General features: G+C 45.2%; 1 protein-coding gene and 1 long non-coding RNA gene across 3 annotated transcripts in view; one reads left to right on the plus strand and one right to left on the minus strand.

The window, feature by feature from the left end:
- Positions 1 to 134: 134 nt before the first annotated feature.
- On the minus strand, positions 135 to 14,621 carry LOC122542801 (uncharacterized). Its single transcript, XR_006309868.2, has 2 exons — positions 14,436 to 14,621; positions 135 to 573 (listed from the first exon to the last, which is right to left on the minus strand). It is a non-coding gene; the product is annotated as an uncharacterized LOC122542801 (long non-coding RNA).
- A 45-nt stretch (positions 14,622 to 14,666) lies between these two features.
- Positions 14,667 to 25,430, plus strand: part of vaspb (vasodilator stimulated phosphoprotein b) — a 73,629-nt gene continuing 62,865 nt past the window's right edge. Inside the window, exon 1 of one of the 2 annotated variants that reach the window (XM_087983987.1) lies at positions 14,667 to 15,022. In XM_087983987.1, the coding sequence (XP_087840113.1) occupies positions 15,018 to 15,022 (5 nt within the window). In that variant the 5' untranslated portion in view covers positions 14,667 to 15,017. The remainder of the gene's footprint in view (positions 15,023 to 25,430) is intronic. The other variant, XM_087983986.1, reaches the window with a different exon arrangement.

Here is a 25,430-nt window from a genome sequence, read left to right on the forward strand (position 1 = left end):
GGATCCTAGTCATCATCCTAACCAGCACAGCATTTGGAACGAAAAGTAAACATTTTTCAGTCTTAAGCCAATATCATAATTGAGAACTGATTCTTACAAAAGTACATCACTAAAGTATTCCACAGATGAAACAGTTTGCATATAACTCATTAGTTTAACTTGGCCTGTAAAATGTACACAGTGAAGGTAATTTATATTCCACTTGGAGTGCTAACCATAATTCAAGGTACTTTTTATTTTACAAAAGTGCAGTTGACAGCGAGTGTATGAATCTCTTGCTGTCAGCTCACATTGCTCGTTGTAACATACTCCACCCCAGTCTATCCTGAAAGCCCTGCAGACTATTTCTCAGCTGAACAATCTCACGCAGCGATCTGTCAGTTCATTTATGTCAGTGTAGTTGCACCATGACAGGAACACTCTGTTAACACAGGGTTGGCTCACTGTGACTCTCATCATGATTGTAGTCTCGTGGCCGTGATGTTCCAGGCCTGTCCCAGAGCTGGTTTTCAGGCAGGACCCCCAGAGAGGCCAGGATGAGGTAACACTGGGAGAGTGGGCTCTCTTCAGGTACTGAAACACAAAGAAAGAGTCAATGAAACACATTTTGCCCTTGAATCCTCACTCCTGACTTGTCAGCTCAGCCAATTCATATCCACTATAAAGCATAAAATCTAACCATCTGATTATTTGAAAGGGACGTATTCATCACTATGATTCAGTATAAAACTACTTATTCTTTTTATTTAGAATCATCTCAAATGCCCTCAGGCACTAGTGATTACTCAGAAGTGCAGTCATTTATGTAGCTAAAGGTGGAACAATTTTTGTGTACAGTGTGGCCAATGAGGTGACTGGCCAGACAATTTTTCTTTTTTTTGGTTGAGGATGGGAAGGAATATCAGCTAGAACACGTAAAAATGTCCACTCTGATTTCTTCCAAAAAATTGTGCTACAGGGCAATATCCTCCGACAATGTAAAATCACACACTCAAGTCCTAGGGTAGGATATCCGACCCAGAGGCGGGAGTGAGCCTGCTGAGCCAAATTGTCATAGCGACTTCCGGTTGCAACAGTGACCTTTTACAGGTAATCACAATGAGGTTTATGCATGTATTTTGTGCCTTTTTTTTTGTACGGCAGGGCTTTGCTAGACTGACGCCCCAAATCACTGATCCAAATCCAGCAGTAGTTCTGACAGGTGCACTCCACACTCACAGAGCAGCAATGGCAGCTTCACTGAGGGCAATCACACTGTGTATTGTCGATGTTTGTCAATGAAAGAATGTTGCATGGAGGAAGTAGAAATTACGAAGGCAGGGAGTTGAGTGAGAGTGCGTGCTGCTGTGCTGATTTTTCTGGCACATGTTACTGCTGCTCTGTAGTGGAGACCATTTCTATTGTTCCACTGTCAACCTCAGCGTTGGGAAATTCAAGTTTCCTAATTGATTTGCCATTTGGAGGGTCGAGAAAATAAAGTTGCACATTGTCATTGTTTGGCAACATGTTAATAATCTGTTATTATGGTTTCTATTTATTGTTGTGGCTGTTAAAAATTTCTACATTAAATTATTGAGATCTATTTGAACAGCTTGTGTTTGTACTTATCTGCTTCAGTGGGTTTTGGTTGGTATGGGACCGGGGTACACTGGTAGCTGCTAAGTAAAAGAAGGTGCCTCCACTCAATGATTCATTGAGTGGAAGAACGCAGACACTAGGGCAGGGGTCTCTTCCATCCTTTTAGAATCATAGATTTGTACAGCACAGACACAGACCCTTCTGTCCAACTTATTCATGCCGACCAGATATCCTCTAGTTTTGGATTCCCCTATCCTGGGGATACAAAACCTTAGTTATTCACCCTATCCATGCTCCTCATGATTTTATAAATCTCTATAAAGGTTACCCCTCAGCCTCCGACAATCCAGGGAAAATAGCCCCAGCCTATTCAGAATCTCTCTACAGTTCAAACCTTTCAAGCCTGGCAACATCATTGTAAATCTTTTCTGCACCCTTTCAAGTTTAGCAATATCTTTCCTATAGCAGGGAGACCAGAATCGAAGGCAGTATTCCAAAAGTGGCCTAACCAAATACCTGTACAGCTGCAACATGATCATCCGACTCCTATTCTTAATGCACTGACAAATAAAGGCAAGCATACCAAACACCTGTCAACATGTGGCTTCACTTTCAAGGAATTATGAACCTGCATTCTAAGGTCTCTTTGTTTGGCAACACTCTACAGGACCTTACCGTTAAGTGGATAAGTCCTGCCCTGATTGACCTTACCAAAATACAATACCTCACATTTCTCTAAACTCCATCTGCCACGCCCTGGCCCTTCTGGACTTTGCGTGCCAGCTTTCCACTAGGCTACCTCGTACATTGAACATTCCTCAGTAGATGGCCATCAATAACCCAGGTTCTCAGCATCTGAGGCCTGTGAAACAGGGCTAGCTAGGTGCATGCAACTTTTCATGATTCCAATAACAAAGTCTTGAAACCGTTGACCACCCAGTTTTATTTACCACGTATTTCTCTCTGTGCTGTTCGCACCTGGTAAATTTTAAAGATGTGAAGCTTAACTCCTTAGCCCCTCATCAAAGCTCACCACACCTTCTCAAGGACAACTAGGTATGGGCAATAAGTGCTGGCCCAGCCAGAAATGTCCACATTGCACAGATGAAAGAAAGAAAATCACAAATCATAACATTAATGTTGAGATTTTCATATGTTTGAAGCTATGATTTATTTAAGATTAACTTATAGTTAGGAGATAGCCATGGTGCTTTGCATGGATGGTTATTTAACTGAGTGGCATGCTTGGGTCACTTCATAAAGTAGCCATTAACCCTGACAGCCATAGGGCTGCTCTCTCATTAGAGAGAGACACAACCGGTGGTGGTTTAACCTGAGGGTCACCATGCCTTGGATGAGGTTGAGAAGGGGGAATTTATATGATCACCTGAGCCAGTGTGGGGATTGAACCTGCATTTTTGGTCTCAGTCTACATCAGAAGCCAGCCATGCAGAGGAATTGTGATCACACGTGGACCAGAGCTTGAACCTTTTGATATGCACAGAGGCTGTGCAATGCAAACCAGGAAACAGTGCCTGAAGCTGACTTTGGTGAAGGCAAAATTCAGAGGGGAAAAGAAGTTTAAAAATAATTAACTTGGATCGCCCCCTTAAAGACCGCTAACATTAGATGACCAGGCACACTCCAGCAGATAAATCCCATGTGGTTGCCATTTCAATTTCTAAAGTTTACAAATGCTAAAAGCACAATGGGTTTCCTTCCCTAAAGGATGTCAGTGAACCTTTGGGATTTTAAGGTCAATATTACCAACACCAGTTTTTATTTTCAGATTTACTGTTCTTTAAACCAAATTCAAGTTCAAATCTGCTGTGCTGAGGAGTCACCTCCAGAGCTTTGGATAAATCCAAGCGTCTGGAATACCCACCCAGTAACATATCCAACAGGAGGTCTTGTGGTGTAGAGGATAGCATCCCTAACTGTGTACCAGAAGGCCCTGGTCCAATACCCACCTCGAGACTTGATGGTCATGGAAGAAGGGCTTATGCCCGAAACATCGATTCTCCTGTTCCTTGGATGCTGCCTGACCTGCTGCGCTTTTCCAGCAACACATTTTCAGGTCATGGAAAGTGTCTCATGATGTGGCCAAACAGCTTAATAATCAGTTGATAGAATTTTGTGACACACCAGTGGCAGACAGCCAAAGAGTTGGACAGAACCATGTAGAAGCTGCAACACAACCGCCTCCCCATGTGCAGACTGTTGCTGTGACTAATATCATCCTCATTCTAAGGGCCTGCCATGCACATGCACACACACACCCCCCGACATTCTCACACGTATTACCATGAGGTCCATAGTTGTTCGTCTGAGCAACGTGCATTCCCTGTGCAATGTAGGCAAGGCGTGGCAGAGTTACAGGAAGAGTTCAATGTATGTGCACACAATGAAGACTAATCCTTGTCTCGTTTCCATAAAATGGATATTGTTGAGAAAGGTTCACATCTGGCTTCTAGGTCCCAACTAGGTCAGAAGATAGAAAGGAAGGAAACATGCCTTCTTGGTCACTGGTCTTAAAAGATCCTGTGGCTTTTCAGGCTGACACAGGCTGCCTGAAGCAGACTTTGGCGAAGGCAAATTCAGTGAGGAAAAAGTTTAAAAATAATTAACTCCAACCTCCCCCTTTACGACTGCTAGCAGCAAATGAACAGGCATACTCCAGCAGATAAATTCCATGTGGTTGGCATTTTAATCTCTAAAGACTGCAAATGCAACCACCAAGAGGAAAAGTCTGTGGTTTCTTTGTGTGACAGAAGGAGATTATATTTGGAGGGTTTGGTTGAGATGAGGAGAAATGACTGAGGCAGCCACTATAGTTGTCATTCGAATGGTGGAATAAGATAGCTGTCTAGAATTCATTCCAACTTTCCATGCAGTGTATGGTTCCAGTATTCATACCCATTCTTTGTGCAGTGCCCTGAGGAGTGAGTGCTTGCAGAGTGCAGCCTCACTCAATTCTGTTTTCCTGCATTTTCCAGTAGGGATCATTTTTATCTGCAACAGGTTTGGGTACTCCAGGTTGCCAACCTTCCAAGTTTGCCCTGATGCCTCCAGGAATCAAAGATTAATCTCCAGGATTCTGTTCACAAGCAAAATCTGGGATAAACATCACGAAGGGGTGTATGGTTAGCCTCAAAGTGCCTAATGGATTCTTAAGGTCTGATTAAGATGAATACAAGAAGATATGTGGGCTTCAATATAAAACAAATTTATTAGCTTATTCAACTTTAGATTTATGCAAACTAATGAGTGGATCTATTAACTTAAACTACATTAGGCATATTCAACAGGCGAGTCTTGGTGCCTTGTCTTCACGTCAGAGTTGTCCTGGGTGAAGGCTGCCACTTGGAGTTCTATCTTTGCACCTAAGTCCCCCATCTCGCGAACCCCTTGTGTGATGAGAGAAAGTCCCTCTAGGTGGGGAAAGTCCTTGATGTTATTCTAAATCTGATATGTGCTGTATTGCCGTGCTGAGTACTTCCCCAGCTGCAGCAATGTTGTTAGGCTGGCAGTTTCCATTAGTGGTCATTTAATTTCTTCCTGAACAATCCAACCCATTAATACCTGATCCAAATTAAAACCACCTTGACTGTTTCCATTGGTTCGTGTTTTAAATTAAAATTTAAAGATTTAAATATATTTGCCCTTTAAAATTCAATTGAATTTCTTGTTGCACACTTGAACTAGCCACTTGTATCAAGGCATTTTATCAATCCCAATTTCAGAAACAATTGCATCTAGGCTTGGTGGTTTTAAACAGTGTTCTTATGTTGGAGATTCCAGTGACTGTAGTTAGTTCAGGGTTCCCCTGTTTTAAAAGGCTCTGTCTCCATAACAGTCATGTCATTGAATCCCCTACAGTGCAGAACCAGGCCATTCAGCCCATATTAATCCTTCAAAGAGCATCCCACCCTGTCCCTGCATTTCCCATTGATAATCCACCTAGCCTGCACATCCACGGACATTATGAGAAATAAGCATGGCCATTCCAACTAACCTGCACAGCTTTGGACTGTGGGAGGAAACCCACACAGACACAGGGAGAATGTGCATACTCCACACAGGCAATGTGAAGTTCCAGCCAGAAACTGGAATCGAACCCAGATCCATGGCAGTCTGAGGCAGCAATGTGAACCACTGAGCCACCGTGCCGTTCTAAGACTAACGACTCCCTTACTGCTTTCTTGAAATCTGTTCAAAACAAAATCCACTTTGGCTCAGGAAGACACCCAGTGGGTTAATAAGGTCCAGAATTTAGTCCTGTCCAAAATTACACGTCTCTGTTCTGCGCTGTATTGTTCTCCTCATGGCAGGAGGTGTGTGAGAAGATTTAAAACTGTCAGTAGAAGGAGTTAACTCTACTGGTCTCAAAAACAGCAGGCCCAAGTAACCAGGTGACGTCATGTCGTACTGTCACGTTTAAAACTGTCAAAATCTCCTGATCATTTCAAACTGACAGTTTGAATTTTTCTTGTCTCAAAGAGAAAAAGTTTTCTATTTCTTCCTTTTAACACCACCTTCAAAATATGAATATACAAAAAAATTCTCATTCTGAACTCGGAGTTCAGTTTGGAGGCTTTCCAAAACAGGTTTATCTGTGTTATGAGAACAAGTCAGACTATGTTTTTTTCCACAACACCTTTCTACAGCAATTAAAAAAAAGCACCTTTTAAACCTTTCAATGAAATAAGATTTGAAAGTATTGAACCTATGATGCTTTCAGTTTACTTTGTTTTGGTTCTGATCTCCGTTGAATGTGAGAGATGCCATCCCTGTAACTATCATGGGAACTCTCTGTGATACAGTCCAATTTTCACAGAGGGCTCCTTTAATTTCGTTGGGGTGAAGGGACTTTTTAATCTCTTCCCTAACTTTGCATAAAGGTCCTATTCCTTCGTCCAACCCTTCCAGCACATTGGTGACATTACACACCAGCCTTGCCTCACTGCACAGAGATGAAACTGTTGGGGAAACCCTGTCAATTACATTCTCAAGGTTACCTGCCCTGTCTTGCAAGATAACAGCCCCAGCTGCTATCTGTTCTCCGATTTCTGTCTGGTTTATTTTACTTTTTGCTCTATCATGGGAAAAGTCCATTTCATCATTGCTTTCCAGATCAACATCCAGTCAATCCAGTTACAATGTTGTGTCTACCCAAAGTCCTTTCCCTTGTATTACACATAATGGGTACTGTGCTTTGTTGTTGGTAATCGGCTTTACCCTGTAACTTCCCCGCAGCTTTCTGTTTTCTTGTCCAACTGTAAAGCAGACAAATGGACACTAACTTATTACGGAGGAGAACTTCTTCAAGGTAGGCATCTCTGGAAAAGGTGTGGAATTAGTCCTCCTGGGAGCAGATGCGGCGGGTGGATTTGGGAATAAGGGATAGCATTTTTACAATGGAATTGGTCCTCTTCCACTGTAACTTATTATGAACTGTTTCAAATTCAGTAGTTCCGTTTGGAGGTCTAGCAGCATATGTGGAGAGAAATCAGAGTTAATGTTTTGTGTCCAGTGACCCTTCCCCAGGACTGAACAGTTTATGAGGAATATACTGGACCTGAAACATTAGCTGTGATTTCTGTCCACTGATGCAGCTGAGTGTTTGCCAGCAATTTCTGTTTGTTTCTGAATCTGGGTTCTTTGTTTTTTTGCTCCTTTCATAACCTCTTTTGCAAGTCCATCTATTACCGTCACATATTTCTACAGTTTCCAGTAAAACGCTTGCTACCAATGCTCCTAACTTTCCCATTAAGCTAAGGATCAATAGCATTTTGGAATACCCGGTGTTCATGGTAACTTCAATTAAAAATTGCTGCTTCTCACAGCTTCTCAAACTTAAAGCCAATTAAACCATTACTCCCATGGTACACTAATTAGTTAGATAAAGAAAGTGTACGCCTGTGACAATTGGAGATGTTCATTGACACTGGAGGACAAACAGACAGCATCTCCTCTCCAGCCAAAGGAACTCATCCCTCAGTCTTTCACCTCTTCCTTTACCCTCTTGAGCATTTTGTTCAAACGCTGCTCACTGTGCCAAGTGTACTGTTAGATTGAAATTGCTAACGGGTTCTTTAAGTTCTGATCAAAATGCATACAGGAAGACACATGCACTTCTAAATAAAGCAAGTTTGTTGGCTTAATGTAACTTGCCTTTTTGCAATGTTGGACTTTTTATTTCTCTATTTTCTAAGCTCTGGTAACTGAAGAAGCTGGACCTGGGTAGGTTTGCGATGTAAGTGGGGACTTATAAATTTTTCACTGTACTCGTTTGAGTACATGTGACAATAAAACTAATTCTAATTCATCTACTTCAGATATACAAACGAATGAGTAAATCGATTAACTTAAACTACTTGAGACGTATTCAACAAGTCTCACTGCCTTGTCTTCATATCAGGGATTGATGATTGCCACTTGGAGCTCTACCTTCATTCCCATTGGCCCAGTCTTGACCCCAATGCAATGGTGAAAGTCCCTGAAGCTGGGGAAAGTCCCCATTATTAATACTTTCCCAGGCATTCCTCTGTGCTCGGCGGCCAGAAACAAGTCCAGGTGCCGCTACAAAACAGATTGTTCCCAATCTCGAGGCAAGGTCATTGCAGTTACCTTCCTGCCAAAACAGGCTGCTTTTACAGTTAGGTAAAACAAAACTCTCCAGATACTGGAGATTAGATTACATTACATTACAGTGTGGAAACAGGCCCTTCGGTCCAACAAGTCCACACCGACCCGCCGAAGCACAACCCACCCATACCCCTACATTTACTCCTTACCTAACACTACGGGCAATTTAGCATGGCCAATTCACCTGACCTGTACATCTTTGGACTGTGGGAGGAAACTGGAGCACCCGGAGGAAACCCATGCAGGCACGGGGAGAACGTGCAAACTCCACACAGTCAGTCGCCTGAGGCGGGAATTGAACCCGGATCTCTGGCGCTGTGAGGCAGCAGTGCTAACCACTGTGTCACCGTGCCGCCTACATCAGGAGATGTGAAACAAAACCTGAAATGGCTGGCTAAGCTCAGCAGGTCTATGGGAAGGAAGCAGAGTTAACATTTCGAGTTGGGTGACTTCATCAGAACTCTTACACTGAGCAATTTTTGAGAAGGTATGTAGCTCAGGTTGATGATAAGCATGTAAGTTAGCTCGCTGAGCTGGAAGGTTTGTTTTCAGATGTTTCGTCATCACGACGAGGTAACATTATCAGTGAGAGTCTCCGGTGAAGCACTGATGGTATGTCCCATACCACACCACCAGCGCTTCACCAGAGACTCTCCCTGATTATGTTACCTTGTCATGGTGACGAAACATCTGAAAACAAACCTTACAGCTCAGCGAGCTAACTTACATACTTATCTTACACTAAGTTGTTTTTCACATATTTTCCTTCGGTTGCTTATTGCCATCTCCAGTCAACTCTTAACGATTAACGATCTAGTTCAGAGATATCACTTTTACACTAAAAGAGGCTTGTTAACTTTTGAAATATTCTTCACACAGCTTTTTTTAAATTAGATATAAAAGTAGTGGGAATAAAGTCTGCATGGCTGAGTTAAAATTCAGGCAGTGTCTTTCCAAATAGCCATGGAAAGGGAGGACACAGTGAGCAGTTGGAGAGATGGTGGGGGTGGACTTTGCAGGCTAGTTGAAGGTGTGTGGGAGGGCAGTGTCATGTGATTTAACCTCTAGGAGAACACCAAATCAGGAATGACAACTTTATTGGGATCCCTGGTTCCCCCCTCCTCGAGACCAAGAATATTCTGGAGTACTGTGTACAGTTTGGGTCTCCTTACTAGAGAAAGGATGTACTGGCCCTGGAGGGGAGGGGGGGCAGAGGAGGTTCACTAGGTTGGTTCTGTAGTTGAGCGGGTTGGCTTATCAGAAGAGATTAGATAGACTGGGACTATACTCATTGGACTGAGACACGATCTTATACAAACATATACAATTATGAAGGGAATAGATAGAATAGAAGCAGGGTGGTTGTTTCAGCTCCTGAACTAGAGGGCATAGCCTCCACCTCCTGATGCTTGCTGTGTTCTTCCAGCCTCCTGCCTGTCTACTCAACATAAGGGAGAGCAAATTTAGGATGGAATCCTGATGAAGGGCTCTTGCCCGAATTCTCCTGCTGCTCGAATGTTGCCTGACCTGCTGTGCTTTTCCAGCACCACACTCTCAACTCTGATCTCCAGCATCTGCAGTCCTCACTCTCTGCTAGATTTCAGACTGAACTGAGGAGGAACTTCTTTGTCCAAAGGATCGTGAACCTGTGGAAATCCCCCCCCCCCACCCCCCCACCCCCCCCCCCCCCCCCCGCCCCAGTGAAGCTGTTAAGGCTACCTTGTTCCTTGTTGAATGTTTTGAAGCTATGATATGGAGGTGCCAGTGTTGGACTGGGGTGGACAAAGTCAGAAGTCACTCGATACCAGGTAATAGTCCAACAGGTTTATTTGAAATCACAAGCTGCTCCTTCATCAGACGGGGGCAAGGACAAGATAGATTGTTGAACGGTAAAATAATTAAGGGTTATAGTGAGTAGAGGAGAAAGTGAGGTCTGCAGATGCTGGAGATCAAAATTGAAACTTTATTGCTGGAACAGCACAGCAGGTCAGGCAGCATCCAGGGAACAGGAGATTCGACGTTTCGGGCACAGGCCCTTCCTCAGGAATGGGCCTGTGCCCATTCCTGAGGAAGGGCCTGTGCCCGAAACGTCGAATCTCCTGTTCCCTGGATGCTGCCTGACCTGCTGTGCTGTTCCAGCAATAAAGTTTCAACTTATAGTGAGTAGAGCTAAGTCCACAAAAAAGATCAGTCATGATCTTATTAAATGGCGGAGGAGCCCCAAGAATGGCCTACTCCTGTTGCTGTCTCTTATGTTCTTATTTAAGTGTGCAATTTATGAGGTCAAGTAACAGCCTGTGATAACAGACCCGGGACTTCCTGATTGCCACATAGTCTAGTGCTGCTATCAACCAACGCGCTAGACAATTAACCCTTCCGTTTAAAAACCGGCTCGAGTAGAGATGCAATAGTTCAAGTCGAAGAAATGGAGAGAGCTTGGCCACTTGTTCCCATACCTGACAGATCTCTCGGACGCTGGCTTATCAAGGAGGTTTCACCTAAATCAGGTTCCCCAAATTAAAAAGAAATTCCACAATTCTAACCACTTAGCATTCCTATCTGAATGCCTACTTTGTTTTATGTACATGGCCTTCCCTCATCTTGTTAAAAACATCAATACCAAATCCAGAACACTATACAGATGTGGGAGTGACCACAATTACATTTAGAGTCATGGAGTCATAGAGATGTACATCACAGAAACACACCCTTCGGTCCAACTCGTCCATGCTAACCAGATATCCTAAATTAATCTTGTCCCATTTGCTAGCACTTGGCCCATATCCCTCTAAACCCTTCTTATTCATATACCCATCCAGATGCCTTTTTAGTGTTTTAAGTGTATCCACCTCCACCACATCCTCTGGCAGCTCATTCCATACACACACCACCCTCTGTGGAAAAAGTCACCCTTTAGGTCCCTTTTAAATTTTCCCCCTCTCACCCTAAACCTATGCCCTCTAGCTCTGGACTCCCCAACCCCAGGGAAAAGACTTTGTCTATTTATCCTATCCATGTCCCTCATGATTTTATAAACCTCTATAAGATCACCCCTCAGCCTCCGACACTCCAGGGAAAACAGCCCCAGTGTATTCAGCCTCTCCCTATAACTCAAACCCTCCAACTCCGGCAACATCCTTAAATCATTTCTGAACCCTTTCAAGTCTTTCTAAATGGTTAACAAAAACAATTGAGAATCAAAAACATGGAATGCTAGATAAACTCAGCAGATCTGGTGGCATTAGTGGAGAGAGAAAAACAGAGTTCACAATTCGAATCCAGTTACCCGTTGTCAGAACAAGACATCACAGTAGACTCGAAACGTGAGTCTGCTGTGATGTCTTGTTTTGACGAAGGGTTACTGGACTCAAATTGTGAACTCTATTTTTCTCTCTCCACAGATACTGCCAGAATTGCAGAGTTTCTCCTGGAATCTGTGTTTGTTTCGGATTTTCAGTATCCACAGGATTTTGCTTTTATTTCAATTGAGAAAAAAAACCCTTGTGCCAACATTTGGAGTCTCTGTCCTTTCCCTGTCCTGGTGCTATAAGATATTTACCCATTTGGAGAGGGTCAATTAGCCTCAGTTGGCTGGATGGCTCATGAGTGACGCCAACAGCATGGGTTCAATTCTTGTACTAGCTGGGGTTACCATGCAAAACTCTCCTTCTCACCCTGTCCCCTCGCCTGAGGCGTGGTGACCCTCAGGTTAAACTCACTGCCAGTCGTCACTCTGGAATGACTGAGCAGCCCTATAATCTGATAGGGCCACAACTTTATCTTTACGCCTTGGAAGGTTAAAAAGTTGCTTTGGCACCAATGGAGTGTGGTTGGGGTAGCTGGTGGATTCATTCAGTGGTAGAGGAGCTGCCAGTTGCTTGCCCTCAGTGAACTAAAGCAGAGTTCAATGAGTCTGGTCAATAATGGTCTCTGGCCCCAACATTGTAGCCAGCTGAGAATTGTTAAACATTAGCCGCCTGGTCAATTGGCACCAGCAGTGACCTATTCCCTTGCCCTAACTCCTGAATAGTATTTCACAGAGTGCAGGAGAAAGTGAGGACTGCAGATGCTGGAGATCAGAGCTGAAAATGTGTTGCTGGAAAAGCACAGCAGGTCAGGCAGCATCCAAGGAGCAGGAGAATCGACATTTCGGGCATGAGCCCTTCCTCAGGAATCGTTTTACGTGGCTGAAGAGCTTCTGGGCAGAGGAGATGACCTGGGGTGTGCAGTGAGAGAGGGACTCACTGAAATCCTTATAGAGGGAGGAAGAGAGCTTCTTCAAGGAAGGCATCCTTGCAAGAGGATTCGCAGTAGGTTAAAATCTTCGAGGAGAAAGTGAGGACTGCAGATGCTGGAGATCAGAGCCGAAAATGTGTTGCTGGAAAAACGCAGCAGGTCAGGCAGCATCCAAGGAGCAGGAGAATCGACGTTTCGGGCATGAGCCCTTCTTCGATTCTCCTGCTCCTTGGATGCTGCCTGACCTGCTGCGCTTTCACAGAGTGCAGGCAACAATGGGAAATTTTGTCATCCACCTCTAATCGCTCTTGAACTGGATGTCTTGCTGAGCTATTGCAGAGGGCAGTTAAGAGTCAGCCACATCGCTGCGAGTCAAGAGAGTGGTGCTGGGAAAGCACAGCAGGTCAGGCAGCATCCGAGGAGCAGGAGAATCGACGTTTCGGGCAAAAGCCCTCCATCGCTGAGAGTCTGGAGTTACGCGTAGGCCAGACTGGGTGGGGATACTTCCTTCCCTTAAAGGCATAAGTGATGCCTGAACTGTTTTGTTTTGCAACAGTCAGCACATGGTAACATGGTTGCCATTAGTCTAGCTTTTTAATTCCAGATTAGTTAATTGAATTTAAATTCCAATGTGGGTTTGAACCCGCTCTCTCCAGAGTATTTGCTGGAGATTATTGATCCATTGACTTTACCGCTGAACCACAATGTTCCTCAATTTGTTATTTTTTAATGACTCAAGTGGTTAGCACTCAACTCTTGAAAGTCACTTTCAAATGTTGGAATAGCAGCTCAGTGGTTAACACTGCTGCCTCACAGTACCAGGGGTCTGGGTTTAATTCTACCCTCGGGCAACTGTCTGTGTGCAGCTTGCACATTCTCCCTGGGTTTGATTAGATTAGATTCCCTACAGCTTGGGAACAAGCCATTCGGCTCAACCAGTCCACACCGACCCTCTGAAGAGTAACCCACCCAGACCCATTTCCCTCTGACTAATGCACCTAACACGATGGGCAATTTAGCGTGGCCAATTCACCCTGACCTGCACACCTTTGCACTGTGGGAGGAAACCAGAGCACCTGGAGGAAACAAACTCCACACAGACAGTCACCCGAGGCTGGAATCGAACCTGGGACCCTGGTGCTGTGAGGCCGCAGTGCTAACCACTGAGCCACCGTGCCACCTCATTCCACCCACAGGGCAAAGATGTGCAGGTTAGGGTGGATTGGCTGTGAGAAACTGCCCCATTGTGTCCAGGGATGTGCAAATTAGGTGGGTCAGCCATGGGGAATGCAGGGTTACAGGGACTGTGTAAGATGCTCTCTGGAGGGTTGGTGGGGACCTGATGGCTGATAACCTGCTTTGACGCAGTAGGTATTCTACGAAATGTTAAACTATAAATAGAATTTATTCTCTAATTTTGTCATAAGAACAGAAGTCAGCCATCTGTCCCCTCCAGCCTGTACCACCATTCAATAAGACCATGGCTGATCCTTATCATGGCCTCAGCTCCACTTACCCACCTGCTCACCATAACCCTTAATCCCTTTACTGTTCAAAAATCTATCTTTGCCTTAAAAATATTCAACAGGGAAGCCTCAACTGCTTCACTGGTCGGGGAATTCCACAGATTCCCAACCCTTTGGATGAATAAGTTCCTCCTCAGCTCAGTCTGAAATCTGCTCCCCCTAATTTTGAGGCTATGCCCCTAGTTCTAGTTTCACCCTCCTTGTTTCTATCTTATCTATTCCCTTCGTAATTTTATATGTTTCTATACCCACTTGTCCTCACTTCTTATTTGATCTGTTATAGGGAAAAAATACTTGCATTTATATAGCACCTCGAGCAATCCCAACACACTTCACAGGCAACAAAGTACTTTTGAGGCTTAGTGAATGTTATAACGAAATGCAAATTTTCCCACAAACAGCAGGTTATGTGTTTTGTGGTGTTGTTAGAGGGTGGGGGAAATCTACCTTCTTTCCAAATAGTGGTGTCTGTTAAGTCCATCTGAGGGAGAAGGTGTGGCACGTCTGGCCATGCAGCATTCGCTCGGGACTGCAGGGCCCTCACGACTCTGCAGTGGAGCCCAGAGAGAGGGAGAGTTGAATTATCCTCCCTGTTCATCTGCCCTTTTAAGGAGATCTCTACCGTAGCCCTTTTAAATTGCACAGTGCTGGCGGAAGTGCAAGGCTGTGCATTGTGGGGCTGGTCGAATATGTGAATACTGGGACCAGGGAGTGGAGGGAATACAGTGTAACATAGAGTGGTTATAGTGTGGCGGGGAACAGTTAGGAGGGAGCATGTTACGACAGGACTGTGTTCACTGCTGAAGAGGTATGCAACTTACTGCAGTGATCTAGAGAAGTGCAATAACAACAAAAAAACATCCTGGGCAGGTTAATAACTCGCCTCTTTACAGAGAAAGAAACAGAGGAAGCAAGAGAAAAATCGGTGTGTGTGTGCAAGCAAGCCTGACACACACGTTAAGGACAGGAATTTGCTTTGCAGAATCTTTACCAGCCTCTGAAAGAGAATCTTCAAAAAAAAAACCAAACATGAGGTAGGACTTCAAGCTTTTTTTTGTGTGTGTCAGTTTCTGGGCGTGTGTGCATTTCCACCAGTTAATAACATGCTGCGGAATGGGATTAATTTCCTTGGGTTCGTGTTATAACCAGGGCACAAGTCCCTGCTGAGTGTTGCGTGTGAAACGCAATGGGCAAAGTTTCCCCACGCCTCGTGCACGAAAATCTTAATTTTTGTTTTCCAAGACGCGAATGCCTCCACTTAATTATGACAGTATAGTTTAATTAAGGTTTTGTTTAGTCCGCTGGGTTTGAATTCAGTGAGAGAGAGATCAGATTGAAACTTCTGTTTTTGATTCCGGTTTCCTCTTGAGTAGGGATTTTTTTTAAAGTGGGCATTTGAAATGTGTGTTTTTTTTCCCCCCCTGAGTGTATTATACAGAAACATCAATTCCTAATTCTGTCATTGTCCTTGTACATGTTTCCCCTCCTGAGTTATTTGAAGAAACTTAATTTCAAGTGCACTTTTTTTCCAATTCTAGTTTCAAAACAATGCAACATACCTCTTTAACCTGGGTTGTTAATTTGTTTAGTTGTTCAATGCTGATTTTCGGAGGAGGAACACCTCTTTCATAGGTTCTATTTAGCCTGAGTTCGGTGGGGAATGTAATTAATGTGGTTTTGATGATGTTTTGTTACAAGAATTCTTGCAGAGTAGTAACCACAGCCTAGAATAAAGTATTAAACTGCAAGCAACCAACCCCCAGCCAACTTTCCCCTTGTTTATTCCATCGTCCCATCTCTTCCTCTTCTCTTTTACCCCCCCTTTTTTTTTTAACTTAGACACCATAGTGAAAGTCTTCTGGTGCAGAAAATCTAAAAGTGTTTTTCAAACTTATTTTCTGTAATGGCTTAAACATGACTTCCTGAATCATTGTTTTCAACTCAGCTGCTTTATATTAGCCTTGGTTTTACAACCGGGTTTCTTGGTAACAAGAGAGTGTGTGTGCGTACACACCTTGTGTGTGTGTGTGTCTGCATTTAAAGTGTCCTTTTGTCACTTGGCTTAATTGTCCAGTTCCAGTTGCTGTGTGACATCACGGCATGTTTAAATAAGGGAAACAAATAGTTGGTGGGTGATGTGGATTTCTTCCCAAAGAAGACATTCCTTGGATTAAACCCACGTCGCTTTTAATGTAATGAGTAACTGGTGCAGAGGTTTTTATTTCAAGAGACATTTGGTGTTACTTGGCCATGTATGGAAGAGATTCCAAGGCAGGTAGAACTCAAGCTACATTGAAAATGAGAGTTAATGTTTCAAATCTGCAGACCCTGCATCAGAAGAGTCCTGATTCAGAGTAAGGGGTCTCTCTGTAAATCCATGGACCCAGGTTTGACAGATGGTGGAATTCAGTAAACGTCTGGAATTAACATTCTAATGTTGTTTGATGGAAAAACCCATCTGGTTCACTAATGCCGTTTGGAAGCCAGCTGCCATCCTTACTTGGTCTGACCTACTTGTGACTCCAGACCCGCAGTAATGTGTTTGACTCTCAACTGCCCTCTGGGCAATTAGGGATGGGCAATAAATGCTGGCCCAGCCAGTTACTGAATTAAAGAAAAAGTCCCCACCCATGGGAAACATCATCTTGTCTGCACCAATTCTATACATCCCTTTTTTTTTAAAAAAAGTATTTTCCCACATTTGTGTGGGGGAGACCCTCAGCTACAGGAGGCCACCTGAGATGGCCTCCGTTCTATCAGCACCTCCAGCAAAGTTGCACTCCCTCGGTGCTGTGATGGGATCTTTGGCCTCGCTCCTATTTTCCTTCCTTCTAGTGAGATTTCAATCGGTAACCTTTGGACTGTAAAGGGACAACGCAAGCAATGAGTCATGGTCATTCATCCCTGAGCTCCCTCCCAAGCCGGATATGGAGCAGCTTCGACATTTACTGTTTGAATACAAAACTTTAACTAAGGTAGACTTTTACCTCTGAGGAAAGGCTGCGCCTGTCTCCTCGGCAGTTTAGTGGAAAGGATGGTTCCTCTTGTTGTAGATTCTCCCACAAGGGCGTGCTGTTTTAAAAATAAGGGGGCGCCCATTTAAAACAGACATGAGGGAACGTTTTATTTCTAAGGGTTGAGAGTCTTTGGAATTCCCTTCCTCAAGAGGCAGCGTCAGGGGAACCCAAAACCCAACCAGAAATGTAAAGGCATTACTTTTGATTTTTAGGGAGTGATGGGAGCTGCAGGTGAAAACATAAACGTGCAGAATCTTTAAATGTGTTTAAGGCAGAGGGAGATCGATTCCCAATGACCGAGGGGGGTGAAGGAGTATCGGGAGGGGGTGTGCAGCAATGTAAAGCTGAGGTTCAAATCAGATCAGCTGCCATCTTAATGAAGGGGGTAGCAGTCTGGAAGGGGGTAGCAGTCTGGAAGGGCAGAGCGGTCTACTCTTGTTCCTCTTTTTGTAGGTTAGACATCCCCTGGCGGGTGACTGTAATAAAATTAAATGATCAATGGGAATTGATCAAAATTAAAACACGATAATGTTACCCAGGGAGATGATCACTCCAGCCCTTCTGACACCCACTGGTCTCTGGACCCTCTGTGGTGCCAGTAGACACTGCATGCTCTCTCTTAATGGGTACCAAAGATCAGACATAACTGCACAGTGGGGCAGCTACTTGCAGCCCCTGCACAGCCAAAACCTCAGCCCGTTGATGGCCACGTTGGCCAAGCTCGTGAGGAGATCCTCAGCTCTGTCTGCACCTCCCTCCCTCCCGCCCACCGGTAAGGAGTACGGGACCCAAAACCCAACCAAAAATGTGAAAGTGTTCTTTTTTTTTTAGGGACTGCAGATGAAAGCATAACCGGGCCTCTCAGACTGCCCGTGACCTGACACCGCGTGAACCCGCTTAACCTTATATTGCATTGGAGTGCCACCTGTGACACTGTCCAGCCCAGATTCACAGCATTGCCCATACTTGCAGCGCTCAGATATAGCACAGGATAGATACAGAGCATTTCCCCATTGACACATTACCAGCCTGGTTAGATCGTGTTTTGTTCTGGGGGGGGGGGATTGAGGATGTGGTACATGGCCCATTCTGCCTGGGTGACGTTGATGGTTTCCTTTCCCTCAGGGGTTTGAGTGTTGGACTCTGCGGTTGGTCAGACCAGGAGAGGAAAGCAGGTTCCCTGAAGGACATCTGGAGGAGCATCCAACTCTGGTTGCCCTGCTATAGGAAGGATGCTATTTAAAATGGAGAGGGCTCAGAAGAGGTTTACCACGATGTTGCCAGGTCCAGAGGTTTTGAGTTATTGGGAGAGGCTGGGACTTGCTTCACTGGAGCGCAGGAGGCTGAGGGGTGACCTTTATAAATGTTTCTAAAATCATAAGGGGTATGGAAAGCAAAAGTCTTTTCCCCAGTGCAGGGGAGTCCAAAACCAGGCAACATATTTTTAAGGTGAGAGAAGAAAGGTTTGAAAAGGAAATGAAGGTCAACCTTTTTACACAGAGTGGCTCATATGAGGAATGAACTTCCTGAGGAAGTGGTGGATGCGGGTGCACTTACAACATTTTAAAAGATGGTTGGACAGGTACATGAATAAGAAATGTTTGGAGGTGGGAAATGCAGGAGGTGGGACTAGTTCAGTTTGGAAACGTGGTCAGCGTGGGCTAATTGGACCAAAGGATCTGTTTCCATGCTGTATGTCCTGATGAAGGGCTCATGCCCGAACCGTCGATTCTCCTGCTCCTCGGATGCTGCCTGACCTGCTGCGCTTTTCCAGCGACACACTTTCAGCTCTGACTCTTGGGCAACATTCAAGGTCGTTTTGCTGCCTCCATCCCCACAACAAGGAAAATTTTATGGCCTTCAATTTTCCCACTTCCCTCGGTGTGTTTGCTGTCTCGCTCCTTGGATTGTTCCATCGCTGCCACCACCTGCGGAACAGGCTGGAGGGGTTGGATGGCCTACTTGTGTTCCTAAGCCGTGCAACCCCGCAGTGCAGCCTGCATTTACATGGCGCTGTTTAATATTGTGAAATGTCCTGAGGTGACTCCCAGGAGTGTGCTTGGACGTGCTGCTATAACGTGCGTTTTGTTAACCCGACTGACGAACTGGGGACGCTGTTTCTGAGTTTTAAATTGTGTGCTGGTTATGACACAATTCCAGCAACCTGTTGGACTATAACCTGGTGTGTGATTTTTAACTTTGTACACCCCAGTCCAACACCAGCATCTCCAAATCATAGTTTAAATGTAGTTGCTATTACGGAGATGTCTAAAATCACAAGGCTCCTGGACAGAGTAGATTGGCAAAGGGGACACTAACTTTTTGGGCCGAAGGGCCCAAAGGGATAATTTTCTTATAGCACAGGGTTGCATGAGAACAGAATGTTACCGTGTTAAAGCAGAACTGGCTGTAGACTGTCACTGAGGTATTGGGACGATGCAGTTGGCTTTAGTAAAGCAGGAGATTGTGGTGGAGAGGCAGAGCTTTGCTTCACCCAGTGGAGAGAGCTGATGCAGGATACAACCAGAGCCGAGTTTGTACGTGCTTTACAAGCCTTTGGTGGCAGAAACTCACTGTGCCAGCTTGCACCTCCAAACGCAACAGCGCCATTTGTTTGGGAATTGAGTATGAATACAGGCACCCAATTAATGCCCACTTGGCAAGGTTTAGGAAGAAAATTCTAGAGCTTGGCGCAGAGGCAGCTGACAATAGGGGAAAGATGCTCCTAACGTTCAGCACAATAGGAGGCTGATGGTACTGAGGCTGGTTCTCTCCGAGCTAGTCCCACTCACCTGCCTTCTCCTCGCGGTCTGCAAATTTGTTCTCCTCTGGGAACGGTTAAATTCTCTTTTGAAAGCCCCAAATAATCTACGCACTCGGGCTGCGCATTCCAGAGTCTAACCACTTGCTGTGCAAAAGAACTCCTTTCTTGTGATGCTCTTCGTTGTTTTCCTGGTGATGATTTAGATTAGATTCCCTACAGTGTATGAAAATGGGCCCTTCGGCCCAACAAGTCCACACCAACCCTTTGAAGAGTAACCCATCCAGACCCATTCCCCTACCCTATATTTACCCCTGACTAATGCACTTAACATTATGGGGAACTTAGCATGGCCAAGTCACCTGACCTGCACATCTTTGGATTGTGGGAGGAAACCCACGCAGACACGAGGAGAACATGCAGAATTCACAAAAGCAGTCATCTGGAGCTAGAATCGAACCCAGGACCATGGTGCTGTGAGGCAACAGTGCTAACCATTGAGCCACTGTGCTGCCCCCACTGATCTTAAGTTAGTGTCCCCTTTGCCAATCTACTCTGTCCAGGAGCCTTGTGATTTTAGACATCTCCATCAGATCTCCCTTATAATGGGTTAATCCCCATTTTCACCAATCTATCTACGCAATTACTGTCTCCTGCCATCAAAACATTGAGGTTCCTCTCAACCTGTCTGCAACCCTTACAGTGTCTTTTCTTCATTTTAAGAGTGACGTGCTCAGAATTGTAATTGTCAATCTATCGTAGAATCTCAACAGTGTGGAAGCAGGCCACTTGACCCATTTGAGTCAATCCAGACACACCCTACTACCTTATCCCCATCACCCTACATCTCCTATGGGGCAACCCACCTAACCTGCACATCCTTGGACACTGTGTGGGCAATTTAGCATGGTCAATCCACTCTAACCTGCACATCTTTGGACTGTAGGAGGAAACCCACGCTGACACGGGGAGAATGTCTGTGTGGCGTTTGCACAGTCACCTGAAGGTGAAATTGGACCCAGGTCCCTGGTGCTGGGAGGCAGCAGTGCCAACCACTGAACCACCACGCCACTCCTTCTGTTAATAAAGTCGGGAATTGAAAGCTGGTCTCGGTGATAGTCACCAAGAAGCAATGGGATTATTGTTGGGAAAAACCCATCTGCTTCAGTAATGTCCTCTTTAGAAAGGGGAAATCTGGCCCAGTCTGGGCCAATGTGTGACTCCAGACTCTACAACTGCGGTACGGTGGCACAGTGGTTAGCACTGCTGCCTCACAGCGCCAGAGACCCGGGTTCAATTCCCGCCTCAGGCGACTGACTGTGTGGAGTTTGCACGTTCTCCCCGTGTCTGCGTGGGTTTCCTCTGGGTGCTCCGGTTTCCTCCCACAGTCCAAAGATGTGCAAGTCAGGTGAATTGGCCACACTAAATTGCCTGTAGTGTTAGGTAAGGGGTAAATTTAGGGGTATGGGTGGGTTTCGCTTCGGCGGGTCGGTGTGGACTTGTTGGGCCGAAGGGCCTGTTTCCACACTGTAATGTAATCTTAAAAAAAAAACTGCCCTCTGAAATGGCCCAAGCAAGCCAGTTGATTCGGGGGCAGTTAGGAATGGACAGCAAACACTGGCTCTGCCAAGAATGCATACGTCCCATGAAAGAAATTAAAGAATTGAGATGCTGTTAAAACAAAATAAGTAAATTGTTTGGTGCTACGCAGAACTTTGTTTGTACTGAACGCCTTCTCTTGTTCTGGGAGTCTCCTGAACTGTCTCCAAGGCTCCGTGGATCTCCGTTTGTGAATCCCTGTTTTAACGTTACAGGGACCCATTCCATTTCTGAACCATTTAAAACAGCTGCGAAGCTCTTTGGAAATGCCCCCATGGTTGTGAAAGGCACAATAAGTTTTCATCACCACACAGGGTGGGTGCAAGTTGCTTTAACGTTTTTGAGTCAATCGATTTCAACACAGACATTGCACCAGAAACAATGGAACTGAGGAAATAAAGAATGATTTATATTTGTGCACCACTGACTGTGTGTGTGTGTGTGTGTAAGTAATTAGATTAGATTACTTACAGTGTGGAAACAGGCCCTTCGGCCCAACAAGTCCACACTGACCCTCCGAAGCGCAACCCACCCAAACCCATTCCTCTACATTTTACTCCTTCACCTAACACTACGGGCAATTTAGCATGGCCAATCCACCTAACCTGCACATTTTTGGACTGTGGGAGGAAGCCGGAGCACCCGGAGGAAACCCACGCAGACACGGGGAGAATGTACAAACTCCACACAGTCAGTCGCCTGAGGTGGGAATTGAACCTGGGTCTCTAGGGCTGTGAGGCAAGAGTGCTAACCACTGTGTAATAATTGTTGGAGAAAGCAAACTAACCGTGAATGTGTGCACTGAACTTGAAGATGTGTTGGTTAGGGTGGAATGGCTGTGCAAAATTGTTCCATAGCGTCCAGTGATGTGCCATGGAAAATGTAGGGTTAGAGGGATTGTGTAGGGGCTGGGTCTGGTTGGGATGCTTATCGGAGGGTCAGTGTGGATTCGATGGGCCAAATAGCCTGCTCCTACACTGTAGGGATTGTATGTGAATTTGAATTCCATCATAGTGACTTAGAGTTATAGAGATGTACAGCATGGAAACAGACCCTATGGTTCAACTTGTCCATGCTGACCAGATATCCTGAGTTAATCTAGTCCCATTTGCCAGTACCCGGCCCATATCCCTCTCGACCCTTCCTATTCACATACAGCATTTAAAAGGCATCTGGTGTGTAATTGTACCAGCCTCCACCACTTCCTCTGGCAGCTCATTCTCATACACACGCTACCCTCTGTCTGAAAAAGTTGCCCCTTAGGTCCCTTTTAAATCTCCCCCACCCCCCACCCTAAACCTATGCCCTCTAGTTCTGGATTCCCCAACCCCAGGAAAAGACCTTGACTATTCACCCTATTCATGCCCCTCATGGTATTATAAAACTCTAAAAGGTCACCCCTCAGATTTGAGCCAAAGTCTCAAGTATTGCCCGCTCCTCTGGATGACCCCAGTATGACCTCTGTGTGCTTTATTGTAAAGTTGAAATGTTGGAGGTGGTCCCTCTAGTTCCCAATGCTCTTCAGTGAAATGAGACGGGGGGGGGACAAGCACAGATGGAGAAACTGGAATGACCGAGCAAGCTCTGTTAACGGTGATAAATGACTGATTCATCTCTTTTAGTCATGTTGGGTGAGAGTTAAATATGGGTCAGGAAGTGTTCAGAAGTTCCTCTTATCTTCAACAGTCCCCCACCACTCTCTGAAGATGCTGAGTCATGGTGAAATGTTGCCTGTGCTTGGTGTGAGTTGTCACAGTGTGATATTTGCTGAATGTTTTCCTGTGGAGTGAGCTTACACTATAGTGGGTAGTGGTAGACTGGCACAGCTTTTCCATTCAGTAAGATCATTCTAACGATGACCTTCACTTTGCTTGCTCCCACTTGCCGTGAAGTCATATCAAGTCTTTATCTAACCTCTCTTTTTAATGATTCAGCCTCTCACAGCTCTCGGGAAGAGAATTCCAAATCCCTCCTGACTAAATGCGCCGCATTTTCCACCCTAAATTGCAAACTCCTTTTGAAGTTATACCTGCCCCCACCATTCTAAATTTCCCACCCCAGGAGGGTAACAACCATTTAGCATCTAAACACCCCCACCAAGAGCTCCCTTAGGATTTACATGTCTCAGCGCGACCAGCCCAGCTCCCCCCATTCTCCTGAACTGCAGTGAGGACAGAGAAAGAGAGCTCTCTCATCCCAGGAATCAGTTGGGTCAACTTCCTCTCTGAACCTGAAGATGTGCAGGTTAGGGTGGATTGGCCATGCTAAATTGGCCCTGTAGTGTCCAGGGATGTGCCATGGGAAATCTAGGGTTACAGGGATCGTGTAGGGGCTGGGTGGTTAGGATGCTTATCGGAGGGTCAGTGTGGACTTGATGGGCCAAATGGTCTGCATGGATCAAGATAATTTTTCTTTTTTTTTCCCCCCCAAGGGCTTTTCTTCAAACTTTGAGGGCTACATTTTCCTTCTCACTCTCTCCTTTTTTCGGGACAATGCTGTCATTTTGGGGCACCCTACGGGGTTTTAAATTCACTCCCAAAGCAGAATTAGAATCATTCGTCAGTATCCCCATCATTATTGATTCTCCAAAATGAACTCTATGCTGACTGGAGCTCAGCAGCTTTAATTTCCTTGGCACCACGGTGTTAAGAAGGGCCTGTGCCCGAAACGTCGTATCTCCTGTTCCCTGGATGCTGCCTGACCTGCTGTGCTGTTCCAGCAATAAAGTTTCAACTTTGATCTCCAGCATCTGCAGACCTCACTTTCTCCACCACGGTATTAATGCCAACAAGCGACAACAGCCCTACATTAGCAATTGAGGGTATTTTTATCTCCAATGCGGTCAGTTCTTCTGTAATGCGATGGTTGCATTCATGTGCAGCCCTTCTTTATAGAAAAATCTCACTTCAGAAACAGTGCTTGAAGTGCTGGCGATGTAGTCCCGTTACAGCCAACGCAAGTTTTAAAGGTCCCCAATTCGTCAATCAGCGAATTCGGGTTGATGAGACGTGCGTTATAGCAGAATGACCTGTAACTGACCACACGTTGCAACTCAATGTGACATCAGGTTTCCCTGGCTCCCAGTTAGCAAGGTATTGCTTTGTTGGTAGTCATTTCCCCCCACCACCCAATCTCTCGCCCTCTCCTGGCCTAAGCTGGACTTGTCTGTCCCAAATTACATTGCAAAAGCTTTTTTTTTAAAAAAACAATTATTCACAATTGCAACATTTAAAAGGCATTTGGATGGGTATATAAATAGGAAGGGTTTGAAGGGAAATGGGCCAGGGCTGGCAGGTGGGACTAAATTAAGTTGGGATATCTGGTCGGCATGGACAAGCTGGACTGAAGGGTCTGTTTCTGTGCTGTATAGCTCTTAATACATGGGATCTGGGCGTCAGTGACTAGGCCAGCATTTATTACCCCCAAAGGTGGGGGTGAGCTGCCTTCTTGAACCTCTGCAGTCCACGAGCTGTCAGGGCACTCACAATGTCCCTTGGTGAGGGAATTCCAGGATTCTGACCCAGTGACACTGAGGGGACGGCGATATATTTCCAAGTCAGGATGGTGAGTGGCTCAGAGGGAAACTTGCAGGGGGTGGTGTTCCCAAGTATCTGCTGCCCTTGTCCTTCTAGATGGAAGTGGTCGTGGGTTTGGAAGGTGCTGTCTGAGGAGCCTTGGTGATAACATTTGTTTATAAAGTATCTGGTTTGCAAAGAGCTTGGCAGGCCAATGTTAAAATCTGCTGATAACACTGCAACATAATTGCAGTGGAACACAGCAACTTGAGTGATCTGTTGTTTTTGTGGTCTTTGAATTGACTCAAAGAAATGAGGCCATTAGACCCACAAGCCTATATTCTTCCTGTGCATGAAATTCTATGTCTGCTTGTCATTTCTTGGACTCTGTCAATGTTGCCATCTGTGTCTTTCTCATTAAGCTGCTCCTGGATTGATTGATCTTCGTGTGCGCATGTTCCTTTTCGGCCTAGTCTCATTGACTCTCCTTGGCATTTGAATGTTATTTATGTCCTTCCAATTTACCTCATGTGTATGCTGCCTGTGTTCT

The sequence above is a fragment of the Chiloscyllium plagiosum genome, unplaced genomic scaffold (assembly GCF_037043375.1).
Source record: "Chiloscyllium plagiosum isolate Xiang-an unplaced genomic scaffold, Cpla_swu_hap1 HiC_scaffold_47, whole genome shotgun sequence".
Lineage (NCBI taxonomy): Eukaryota > Metazoa > Chordata > Chondrichthyes > Orectolobiformes > Hemiscylliidae > Chiloscyllium > Chiloscyllium plagiosum.